We start from the raw sequence: 11123 nt of genomic DNA, 5'->3' as shown, positions 1-11123 counted from the left end.
GCTTCAGTTAGCAGTAGCAGCAAAGGAATCGCTCCATCGGGTTCAGTTAACAGCCATCGACCGATCGCTCGGGTTCAGTAACGCGTAGCCTGCAGTGCAATCGCTCGGGTTCAGTTAGAGCCCAACGCCTCACTCGGGTTCAGTTAGAGCCAACATCTCGCACACACGCGCGTACGTGTACAAGAGAAACGCGCATCGCTCGGCCCCCGACCTCCCACCATAACCGGCAACTCCCCGAAATTTTCCTCCCCCTCGCTTCTACCACGGTTTTTTCCGTCATGGACGGCCCAAAGAATGTCATGCAGCTACATCTCCAGCCCTCCCAGGATGAAAAACCCATTTTCTATCATGATTTTTTGTCATAGAAGTAGGAGCCCACCACATCTATGATGATACCGGGTTCTGTCACAATTATCGTCATAGAAGTGTCATATGTATGATAGAAAAAAAATTCGTTCGGCCCAAAATGTCACGGATGTGTCTTTTTTTTTGTAGTGACTCGTGTAGTGCTAGGGATGGTGTTGCTGCGCTCAGCACCTATGTATCTTGCCTTAGGTGTGTGTGGGTGTGGTGTGGGAGCGTGCATTTGTTCGGGCCGTTGATCATTGCTTTATATATATAACGGGGCAAAAGCCTTTTTCTGTAACTCATTGGTCCACCAAATTTACACTCACCGTGCCTTGTTAATAGAGCACATCCACGAGCTTATTGCCCTTTTGGGAAAATCTTGCTCATATTCACCTCACCCAAGGAATCCTGGACACCATTACCTAAATTCATTGTTAGTGGGGAGTACTTGACGACCTCGACATACAAGGTGCAATTTGTTGGGCTGACCTCCATGGCCATGGTTCCCATAGTGTGGAGGGCTTGGGCTTCCCACCCCCAAGGTACAATTTCTTTGTTTGGCTTATCATCCCGGATAGAGTTTGGACGGCCGATAGGTTGCTTCGTCGTGAATTGCCAAATCATGGGTTGTGCCTCCTATATAAGCGCAATTCTAGGAGTATGTGGTGCACCTCATTTGTTACTACAGATAAACACGACATATTTGGTCGGACGTTACTACCTGGCTTGTGCTCCATCACATCATGGCTTCAAATTAGCGCCTAGTTGCCTTGGTGAAGGACTGGCCGGTCGGTATGGCTAGCATGAGGGGCCAACATAGGAAGGCCATCTCCTCCTCAATGATGCTCGTTTTTTTTACAAAGGGAATATATTAATATCACCAAGATACCAATTACATCCAGCCTCTGCACCAACAAAATGTCGCGAAGACATTCAGAATGCACACAACCTGAAAAAGAAAACAAAAAAATGGAAAATAAAGGCCCCACCACAATGATCAACTCCTGTCAGTAGCACCACACAAACCACCACCAAGGACAACACCCGAGAAACAAAAAAGTCCTCCAAAAATGACGCCTTCAATAAGGGAATAGTGCAGAAGCGCCATCGTTGCCCGATCATGCAGACCGTTCCCTTGTTGCGAAAAGAACACAATGATCACCGCCTTTATTCACAAGACCAGCAACCCCCACACCGCCAGTAAACTCCAGCCCGACTGGCCGTGGAGGAGAAGGTAGCAAGACGCTTGGGTACAACACATGGGAAAATCCTATATGCCGCTCGTTGCGTCAAACTGCCGGCGCTTCGCACAGGCGAGCGACCGAGCAGCGACGCAACGGGCCGGCCCGTTTAATCGTCCAGCGCTCCCGGTTTTGGGAACCTTCTAGAGGTTCCCAGCTGGGTTTTTTCCGGATTTGGGAACCTTCTAGAAGGTTCCTGAACCGGTTTTTTATTTTCTTTTCTTTTTCTATTTCTGTTTCTTTTACTTTTCTTTTTTTCTTTTTTGTCTTTCAAGTTTATGTTTTCTCTTTCAAAAAAATGTTCGCGCTTTTTCAAAAATGTTCGTGAACAAGTTTGTTCAGAAAATGTTCTTTTCATTCATAAATTTGTTCTCAAGATTCAAAAAATGTTCATGCTTTAAGAAATTATCCAAATTTGTTCTTCGTTTTAAAATTTGTTCTCAAGATTCAAAAAATGTTCGTACTTTCAGAAAATATTTATGTTCAAATTTTGTTCTCAATTTGAAAATTTTGTTCTCTAAATTCAAAAAATGTTCGGGATTTTATATTTTTGTTCAAAAAATATTCTTTTCATTCATAAATATGTTCTCAAGATTCAAAAAATGTTCATGCTTTAAGAAATTGTCCAAATTTGTTCTTTGTTTCAAATTTGTTCTCAAGATTCAAAAAATGTCGGTGCTTTCAAAAATTGTTCCCGCTTCCAAATTTGTTCTCCATTTCGAAATTTGGTCTCAAGATTCGAAAAAATGTTTGCACTTTAAAAAATTGTTCATGCTTCCAAATTTGTTATCCGTTTCAAGTTTGTTCTCAAGATTCAAAAAATGTTTGTCAACTAGAAAAATGTTCAGGGAATTTTATAAAATTTCTTGTTTTGAAAATTTGTTCGTAATTTTGAAAAAAATTCGAGTTTTCAAAATATGTTCTCCGTTTCTTTTTGGTTTTTATTTTCCTTTACTTTTTTGTTGTTATTTTTCATGTTTCTATAAAAGTTCGGAAAAAAATTTGTTCACAAATTCCAAAAATGTTCGGGTATTTCAAAAAGTGTTACAACTTTTCAAAGATTGTTCATTTTTAAAAAAATGTTCTCATGTTTCTAAAATTGTTCACAGATTCAAAAAAATGGGTTCACAAATTTTTAAAATGTTCTCATCTTCTTTTTATATTTTCTTTTTTTAGATTCCAAAGATGTTCCAATTTTAAAAAATTTGTTCACAAATTTGAAAGAGATCACAATTTTCAAATATTGTTCACAATTTCAAATAATGTTCTTGTTTTCAAGTTTGTTCCTTTTTTATTCACAAAAACTGTTTGTGCTTTTGAAATTTGTTCCCATTATCAATTTTTTGTTCTCAAAATTCTATAAATGTTTGGGTTTTCAGAAAATGTCCACGAATTTCAAAAACCAGTCTGTCGAAAAATGTTCACGTCTTTTGTTTTACTTTTTTGAAATTTGAAAATAGTTCTGAGTTGTTAATTTTTCTTATCGTATTTTGGTACACTTCCCGTTTGTTAAAAGAAATTCACAATTTCGAAGGAAAGTTTAGAAAAATTCAAAAAATACTGTCCACATTCTTCATTGGTATTAGTTCTTATACTAGCACGCTTCATATTTAGCAACAAGGCTTGTTACGTCTACTGGTTAGCTCCTCTCGTACGCAACATGGAGGTGCAGAGATCGAATCCTGGCATCATTGCAAGCTTGGTTTTTTTTTCACATTAATATCGCCGCGCTACTGTACAAGCAAGCGCGCCCACTATTGGGCCGGCCCAGTCGGGGTTCTGTGCGTGCGTCGCGCAGCTGTTTGACGCAGAATGCGTCCAAATAGGAGTTCCCCAACACATGACCGGTGTAGCCGAAGCCACAACCAACCTCGCGCGCAGGATGGGTCCTGATTGGGCCCAGATCTGGCTCACGGCCCAGATCCGCTGTAAGCCGAAGATCATGGCCTCACCGGTTGCGCGCCACCAGCTCCTCTTGCAGGTCTGCTAGATCCGCTGCCTGTCGGAGATCACGGCCGCACCGACACCTTTTGCAGGTCCGCTGTCCGCCGGAGACCCTCAGGCCACGGCCGCCATGGTCGCGCCACCCTGCACCCACTGCCCACACGCCACCTCTCCCGTGATGATGCTTATTAGGTGACACGTTTGGAAAGAACGGAATGTTAGTCTTACGCAATCACAGTGCCCCGGCGATGGTGATTATCTCGAAGATCAACAAGGAGGATAGATTCCATCCCTTGGCTGGGACTACACACTTGAGTATTGTATAATGTCACAAGAGTAATCTTTGTTTTCTTACTAGACGGATTTTGTCTAAACATTCTTTGTTAATCAATGGAAATAGCAAGTCTTTTGTCTTGTTAAAAAAACAAGCAAACCCTCGGATAAGCGTTCTCTGAATAATCGTCCAACAAAATAATAATCCATACAACATTATTTTCTTTTATTACTCTGCCTCTGTACCAGCAATGCTCTTCTTCAAAGACTCCACGTCGTCGGCCAGCTCTTTCCTGCGTTCCTGCAATAGTATTTTGTCCAAGATCATGTTAACGAATTGCAGGTTTCTTGCAATCGAATTAGTTCTACCACCAGATACTACCGACTAAGCGAGCCTGTAACTGATCGCGCACCTTGAAGAGGAGGTAGCGGTACACGAACCATCCGGTGTAGCCGAGCCCAACAAGCTCCATGATTTTGGGAAGCTGCATGCAGAAATTAAACAACGTGTCAGCGCTCAAGTCTGATGAGTGGACACACGACGGCATGATCTGATCGGAGCCAAGACGGCGGCCATGCACTCATGTATGAGCACCGGCGGTCGACGTACGCACCAGAGGCAGGGAGTTGACGGCGCCGACGATGACGGAGGAGAACCATACGGCGACGATGGCGCCGCCGGCGTACGTCAGCACGGTGGACTTGTTCTCGACGGCGTCCCACTGCGACAAAGCAAACAACACGTACGCACCGTCGCTCAAGCTGGTCAGCTCGCCGTTCTACCTAGCTTACCAAAGGTCGCGCCTCCTGTTTCGAGAGTACCTTGGCTTTCAGGTCGTCGACGAGCTCGTCGCCGCTCGCGGCAGAGGTGTCATCGGAGGCGGCCTTCGCCCGGAGCAGAGAGAGCCGCGGTGCATCTGGTTAACAGATCGTACTAATTGTTAATGTGTCTACTTATCTGGGCATCGCCATTGCGGAATGTAGTACGCAGTATAGGTACCGTGCGCGCCTTGGAGGCGAAGAGGGGAGAAGTTACGCCGTGGGAGAAGAACGGTTGGCGGCGCGCCGGCGGGGAGGCGTGCTCCTGCTACACCCAGAAGCGCCGTAGAGCACGCCGTTGCGGCCATGTTCTCACCTGCAAGCTCTTCTCTGGCTCTCGCCTATGCTGACACGCTTCTAGTCCTGTGCGTCCCTGGGCCTCTCTTTCTTCTTGTGTCCCAGACTCTAATCATTTGATTTGATGCTTTTGCGCGCTGATCGGCCACATGGCAGGATGGTGGGCTCTGATTGGCTGGCTGCCTATCTTAGAAATCTGTGGCTGCCCCCACTGTCTGGTTGGCTGTCCTAGGAACAGAGGTCTCAGCTCACAGCACCATACTCCATACCAGACCACATTGTCCCGTAGGAGTACATCGGTGGGCTGGCCGGCAGTCGCCGTCCGAAGCTGGCCCATGTTACTATGTAGTACCTGCCTTTGCGTGCAGACGGTACAAGCGGACCCCGTCCTCCACGCTAGCTTCGCGTGCACAACAGCATTGCCGTTGCACGAAACTTCTAGTGCGCGTCATCACAAACGGCCCCCCTCGGCTGGACGCTCGAACACTTCCAGTAGTAGTTACATAGCGACCAGAGTCACCAAATCAATTGCCCACACTCGAGACCTGCGGCCTAGGCTAGGTACTAGCATTCCTGGCCGGGGAGCTAGCAGTGGTGGATCCATGGCCGTGGGCGCGGCGAGCAGGCGGTACATCGGGCCCCTGCTGTGCATCAACCTCGTCATGCACGCCGCCGTCCTCGGCATCGCCGGCTGGTCGCTCAACAAGTTCATCGACCGCGAGACGCACCGCCGTACGTTACGTAGTACTACGTCTTGCAGTGGTCGTACGTCCTTGCGTGCGACATGATCTGGTCTGGTTAACGACGTGACGTGGTGTGCAGATCTAGGAGGTAACACGGCGACGGGGTATCTGCTCGTCTTCTCGCTCATGGCCGGGGTGGTCGGCGCCTGCTCGGTGCTCCCCGCCCTGCTCCACGTCAGGGCGCCCTGGCACAGCGAGAGCCTCGCCGCCGCGGCCTCCACCGGGCTCGTCTCCTGGGCGCTCACCGCCCTCGCCTTCGGGTTCTGCTCTACACTCACACTCGCACCGCCTGTTTCAAAAATGTAATCCCTCTCTATCTGCTACTCCAGTACGTAACTCACAGTGCTGTGCCATCTTTTCCTGAACATCTGCAGCCTCGCGTGCAAGCATATCACTCTGGGGAACCGAGGAAGGCGCCTGGTACGTCGCTATCTGCTAGCAACTCATCACACTGCTTTTCCTTTCGATGATTCAACTTATGAATTATGTGTTCGTCTTGCTGGCAGAGGACGTTGGAGGCGTTCATCACGATCTCGACGCTGACGCAGCTGTTCTACCTGCTTCTGCTCCACGCCGGCGCCTTGAGCGGGGTGCTCGGAGTTGGACAGGCCTGCGGGAACCACGGCGAAACTTGCTGCCGCGAGATCCCTCGGGGAGAGCTCGCCGCGGACCATAAGACGGCGGGAGGGGCTCCGTCCCCGGATGCATGACCAAAACTACCGGAAACTTGAATTGCACCGAGTACCAGCAACTGTATCGAGTGCAGTTCATCGGGCACTCGTATGGTAAGCAATTTACCAAGCGCAGGATGACACCCTCGTGTATTTCCGTAGGCACTTGGTAGACAAATAACACTCAGGACAATAGGGATACATGTTGTAGACGGAGAGATTTGCAATACAATGAACATTGTATTGATGGAGTGTTGTGCATGTATATATAATACAGGGAGGGTCTCTACCTCAACTATACAAGATTAGGAGGTGGGCCACAACTCCAATATACGTGCAATACAAAATACATACTCAACACCCCCCTTAATCGAAGCGTCGTTGAAGACACGGAGACTGGACTGAAACTCCTCAAAGACGGGAGTAGGCAATCCCTTAGTCATAACATCAGCAAATTGTTGCGTCGTCGGCACGTAAAGAACCCGAACACGGCCAAGGGCAACTTGCTCGCGCACGAACTGAATATCGAGCTCAATATGCTTCGTACGTCGATGGTGCACCGGGTTGGCGGAGAGGTAGACCGCGCCGACGTTATCGCAGTAGACAAGAGTGGCCTTGTGAACATCACAAAGCAACTCCTGAAGCAGCTGACGTAGCCAAAAGCATCCGGCCACGGCATTAGCCACAGCACGATACTCTGCCTCGGCGCTGGAGCGGGAGACCGTGGGTTGCCGCTTCGATGACCAAGAGATCAACGAGGGCCAAGGTAGACGCAGTAGCCTGACGTAGAGCGTCGAGTGTCGGGGCAACCAGCCCAGTCGACATCCGAGTAGGCCACGAGGTCGGTGGAGGCGGAGGCCGTCAGGGTGAGTCCCAAAGACATGGTGATGCGTATATAACGGAGAATATGCTTCACCAAGGTCCAGTGAGAGTCACGCAGAGCGTGCATGTGGAGGCACGCCTGCTGGACAGCGTACTGCAGGTCAGGTCGGGTGAGCGTCAGGTACTGTAAAGCACCGACGATGGAGCGAAAATGTTGCATCGGACGCGAGAGACCCCTCTAGAGCAGAGACCTTAGCCTTCGCGTCGACGGGGGTGGGCGCCAGCTTGTAGTTAAGCATACCGGCACGCTCCAGGAGCTCGTTGGGCGTACTTCTGCTGATGCAGAAAGAAGCCGTTAGGCCGTCGGACCACCTCGATGCCGAGGAAGTAGTGCAGGGACCCCAAGTCCTTCAGGGCGAACTCATCACGAAGACGAGCAGTCAGCCGCTGAAGGATATCAGGGGTGGACGTCGTGAGGATGATGTCGTCGACGTAGAGCAGCAGATATGCAGTGTCAGCTCCCTGATGGTACACGAAGAGTAAAGCATCGGAGCGAGTGGACCGAAATCCCAGAGACTGCAGGAAGGCTACGATACGCTGGTACCAAGCCCGAGGCACCTGCTTCAACCCGTAAAGAGAACGGGAGAGCAAGCACACGAAGTCGGGGTGCTCGGCATCGACGAAACCAGTGGGCGCTGCTCACAGAACAACTGCTCGGCGAGATGGTCGTGCAAGAAGGCGTTGGAAACATCCAACTGGTGCACAGGCCAGGCGTGTGAGACCGCCAGCTGGAGCACGGCGCGAATCATGCCCGGTTTCACAACCGGGGCGAAGGTGTCGGTGAAGCCCACGCTCGCGCGCTGCCGAAAACCATGAACGTCCCACCGAGTCTTGTAGTGCTCGAGAGAACCGTCCGGACGAGTCTTGTGGCGAAACACCCAGTTGCTAGAGATGATGTTGGCACGAGGGGGTCGCAGGACAAGCCACCACGTGCGGCTGCGCTGTAGGGCGTCGAACTTCTCGTGCATCACAGCTAGCCAATGGGGATCCCGAAGGGCAGCGCGAGCGGAGGTGGGGATGGGTGATGGCATCGAGGTCAAGGCGGCGCACACATACTCATCGAAGGAGTAGCACGTGCTCGGCCGAAGCACTCCTCCTTGGGCACGGATAGTCACGCCAAGCGGCCGGACAGCAGGGCCGCGACGGTGGGGGCCACGGTGGCGGCAGGGGCCGCAGCGATGACAGGGACGCTGGCGGCGATGGGTGCACACGTGGTGGGGGCCGCGGTGGCGGGGGCCGCGGCGGCAGCAGCGCCGGACGAGCCGGCGACGGAATGGGCGACAAGCGAGGAGGACGCCGAGCCCATCGCAGGGGTGCGTTGCCAGCTGGGGTGGCGGGTGAGGTGCCCACCGGCTCAACCTTGGAGGAGGGAGACGGGGACCCGGGGGCTCGGTCAGACTCGACCTCGGGGGAAGGAGTCGAGAAACCGGGTGGCGGCGGCAAAAGGCGCCGTGCCGGGGGGCGCTGGGGGTGGGCGCCGCGCATCGCTCTAGGAAGGAGACGCGGGGGCCGGCGCCGAAGGAGCCTAAGCCGGAGGAACCTGAAAAAAAGGGAACACTTGTTGGGGAACGTAGCAGAAATTCAAAATTTTCCTACGAGTCACCAAGATCTATTTATGGAGAAACTAGCAACGAGGGGAAGGAGAGTGCATCTACATACCCTTGTAGATCGCTAAGCAGAAGCGTTCAAGTGAACGGGGTTGAAGGAGTCGTACTCGTCGTGATCCAAATCACCGGAGATCCTAGTGCCGAACGGACGGCACCTCCGTGTTCAACACACATGCAGCCCGGTGACGGCTCCCATGCCTTGATCCAGCAAGGAGAGAGGGAGAGGTTGGGGAAGACTCCGTCCAGCAGCAGCACAACGGCGTGGTAGTGAAGGAGGAGCGTGGCAGTCCTGCAGGGCTTCGCCAAGCATCGCGGGAGAGGAGAAGGACTTGGGAGTGGGGGAGGGCTGCGCCAGAACTTGGGTGCGGCTGCCCTCCCACCCCCCACATATATATAGGGGCAAGGGAGAGGTTGGCCGGCACCCTCAGATCCAATCTGAGGAGGGGGCGGCGGCCAGGGGGGTTGCCTTGCCCCCCAAGGCAAGGGGACGCCCCCCCTTTAGGGTTTCCCCACACCCTAGGCGCATGGACCCTAAGGGGGGAGGCGCCCGGCCCACTAAGGGGCTGGTACCTCTCCACAAACAGCCCATAGGGCCCTTCGGGGCAGGTGGACCCTCCCGGTGGACCCCCGGAACCCCTTCGGTGGTCCGGTACAATACCGGTAACCCCCCGAATTATTCCGGTGACCGTATGATGACTTCCCATATATAAATCTTTACCTCCGGACCATTCCGGAACTCCTCGTGACGTCCGGGATCTCATCCGGGACTCCGAACAACATTCGGTAACCACGTATATCTATTCCCTATAACCCTAGCGTCATCGAACCTTAAGTGTGTAGACCCTACGGGTTCGGGAACAATGCAGACATGACCGAGATGTTCTTCGATTAATAACCAATAGCGGGATCTGGATACCCATGTTGGCTCCTACATGTTCCACGATGATCTCATCGGATGAACCACGATGTCGAGGATTCAATCAATCCTGTATACAATTCTCTTTGTCTAGCGGTATTGTACTTGCCCGAGATTCGATCGTCGGTATCCCGATACCTTGTTCAATCTCGTTATGGGCAAGTCTCTTTACTCGTTCCGTAACACATCATCCCGTGATCAACCCCTTGGTCACATTGTGCACATTATGATGATATCCTACCGAGTGGGCCCAGAGATACCTCTCCGTTACAGGGAGTGACAAATCCCAGTCTCGATTCGTGCCAACCCAACAAACACTTTCGGAGATACCCGTAGTGCACCTTTATAGCCACCCAGTTACGTTGTGACGTTTGGTACACTCAAAGCATTCCTACGGTATCCGGGAGTTGCACAATCTCATGGTCTAAGGAAATGATACTTGACATTAGAAAAGCTCTAGCATACGAACTACACGATCTTTGTGCTAGGCTTAGGATTGGGTCTTGTCCATCACATCGTTCTCCTAATGATGTGATCCCGTTATCAACGACATCCAATGTCCATGGTCAGGAAACCGTAACCATCTATTGATCAACGAGCTAGTCAACTAGAGGCTTATTAGGGACATGGTGTTGTCTATGTACCCACACATGTATCTGAGTTTCCTATCAATACAATTATAGCATGGATAATAAACGATTATTATGAACAAGGAAATATAATAATAATAACTAATTTATTATTGCCTCTAGGGCGTATTTCCAACAGTCTCCCACTTGCACTAGAGTCAATAATCTAGTTCACATCGCCATGTGATTAACACTCATAGGTCACATCGCCATGTGACCAACATCCAAAGAGTTTACTAGTGTCATTAAACTAGTTCACATCATCATGTGATTAAGACTCAATGAGTTCTGGGGTTTGATCATGTTTTCTTGTGAGAGAGGTCTTAGTCAACGGGTCTGCAACATTCAGATCCGTATGTACTTCGCAAATCTCTAGGTCATATTGTAAATGCTGCTTCCACGCTCCACTTGGAGCTATTCCAAATGGTGGCTCCACTATACGTATCCAGTTTGCTACTTAGAGTCATTCGGATAGGTGTTAAAGCTTGCATCGATGCAACTCTTTACGTCGAACTCTTTATCACCTCCATAATCGAGAAACATGTCCTAATTTACTCCAAGGACAATTTTGACCGCTGTCCAATGATCCATTCCTGGATCATTCTTGTACCCCTTGACTGACTCATGGCAAGGCACACTTCTGGTGCGGTACACAGCATAGCATACTATAGAGCCTACGTCTGAAGCATAGGGGACGACCTTCGTCCTTTCTCTCTCTTCTGCCGTGGTCGAGCTTTAACTCTTAACTTCATA

At 50.4% G+C, this 11123-nt stretch overlaps 3 protein-coding genes across 4 annotated transcripts in view; 1 reads left to right on the top strand and 2 right to left on the bottom strand.

Annotated features, from left to right (window-relative positions):
• Positions 1-849, bottom strand: part of LOC119321283 — a 68151-nt gene extending 67302 nt beyond the window's left edge. The window contains exon 1 of the mRNA XM_037595038.1: positions 742-849. Within this exon, the coding sequence (XP_037450935.1) occupies positions 742-849 (108 nt within the window). The remainder of the gene's footprint in view (positions 1-741) is intronic.
• A 2964-nt stretch (positions 850-3813) lies between these two features.
• Positions 3814-5014, bottom strand: LOC119326316 (protein CURVATURE THYLAKOID 1A, chloroplastic-like). Of its 2 annotated transcripts, none has more exons than XM_037599996.1 (5): positions 4816-5014; positions 4629-4723; positions 4421-4528; positions 4220-4291; positions 3814-4107 (listed from the first exon to the last, which is right to left on the bottom strand). In XM_037599996.1, exons 1-5 carry the CDS (start codon positions 4931-4933, stop codon positions 4036-4038), a joined length of 465 nt encoding a protein of 154 aa, XP_037455893.1. In that variant the 5' UTR covers positions 4934-5014; the 3' UTR covers positions 3814-4035. The 2 variants fall into 2 exon arrangements, with proteins under 2 accessions (XP_037455893.1, XP_037455892.1); XM_037599995.1 differs by having other exon boundaries at positions 4807-5012.
• A 238-nt stretch (positions 5015-5252) lies between these two features.
• Positions 5253-6622, top strand: LOC119323897 (membrane protein PM19L-like). The gene is made up of 4 exons (XM_037597615.1): positions 5253-5654; positions 5745-5925; positions 6040-6085; positions 6172-6622. Exons 1-4 carry the CDS (start codon positions 5258-5260, stop codon positions 6373-6375), a joined length of 828 nt encoding a protein of 275 aa, XP_037453512.1. The 5' UTR covers positions 5253-5257; the 3' UTR covers positions 6376-6622.
• The last annotated feature ends 4501 nt before the right edge of the window (positions 6623-11123 follow it).

This window comes from Triticum dicoccoides, chromosome 6B, assembly GCF_002162155.2.
Source record: "Triticum dicoccoides isolate Atlit2015 ecotype Zavitan chromosome 6B, WEW_v2.0, whole genome shotgun sequence".
Lineage (NCBI taxonomy): Eukaryota > Viridiplantae > Streptophyta > Magnoliopsida > Poales > Poaceae > Triticum > Triticum dicoccoides.
Note: the sequence above shows the minus strand (reverse complement) of the source record. Positions and strands in the feature narration are given on the sequence as shown.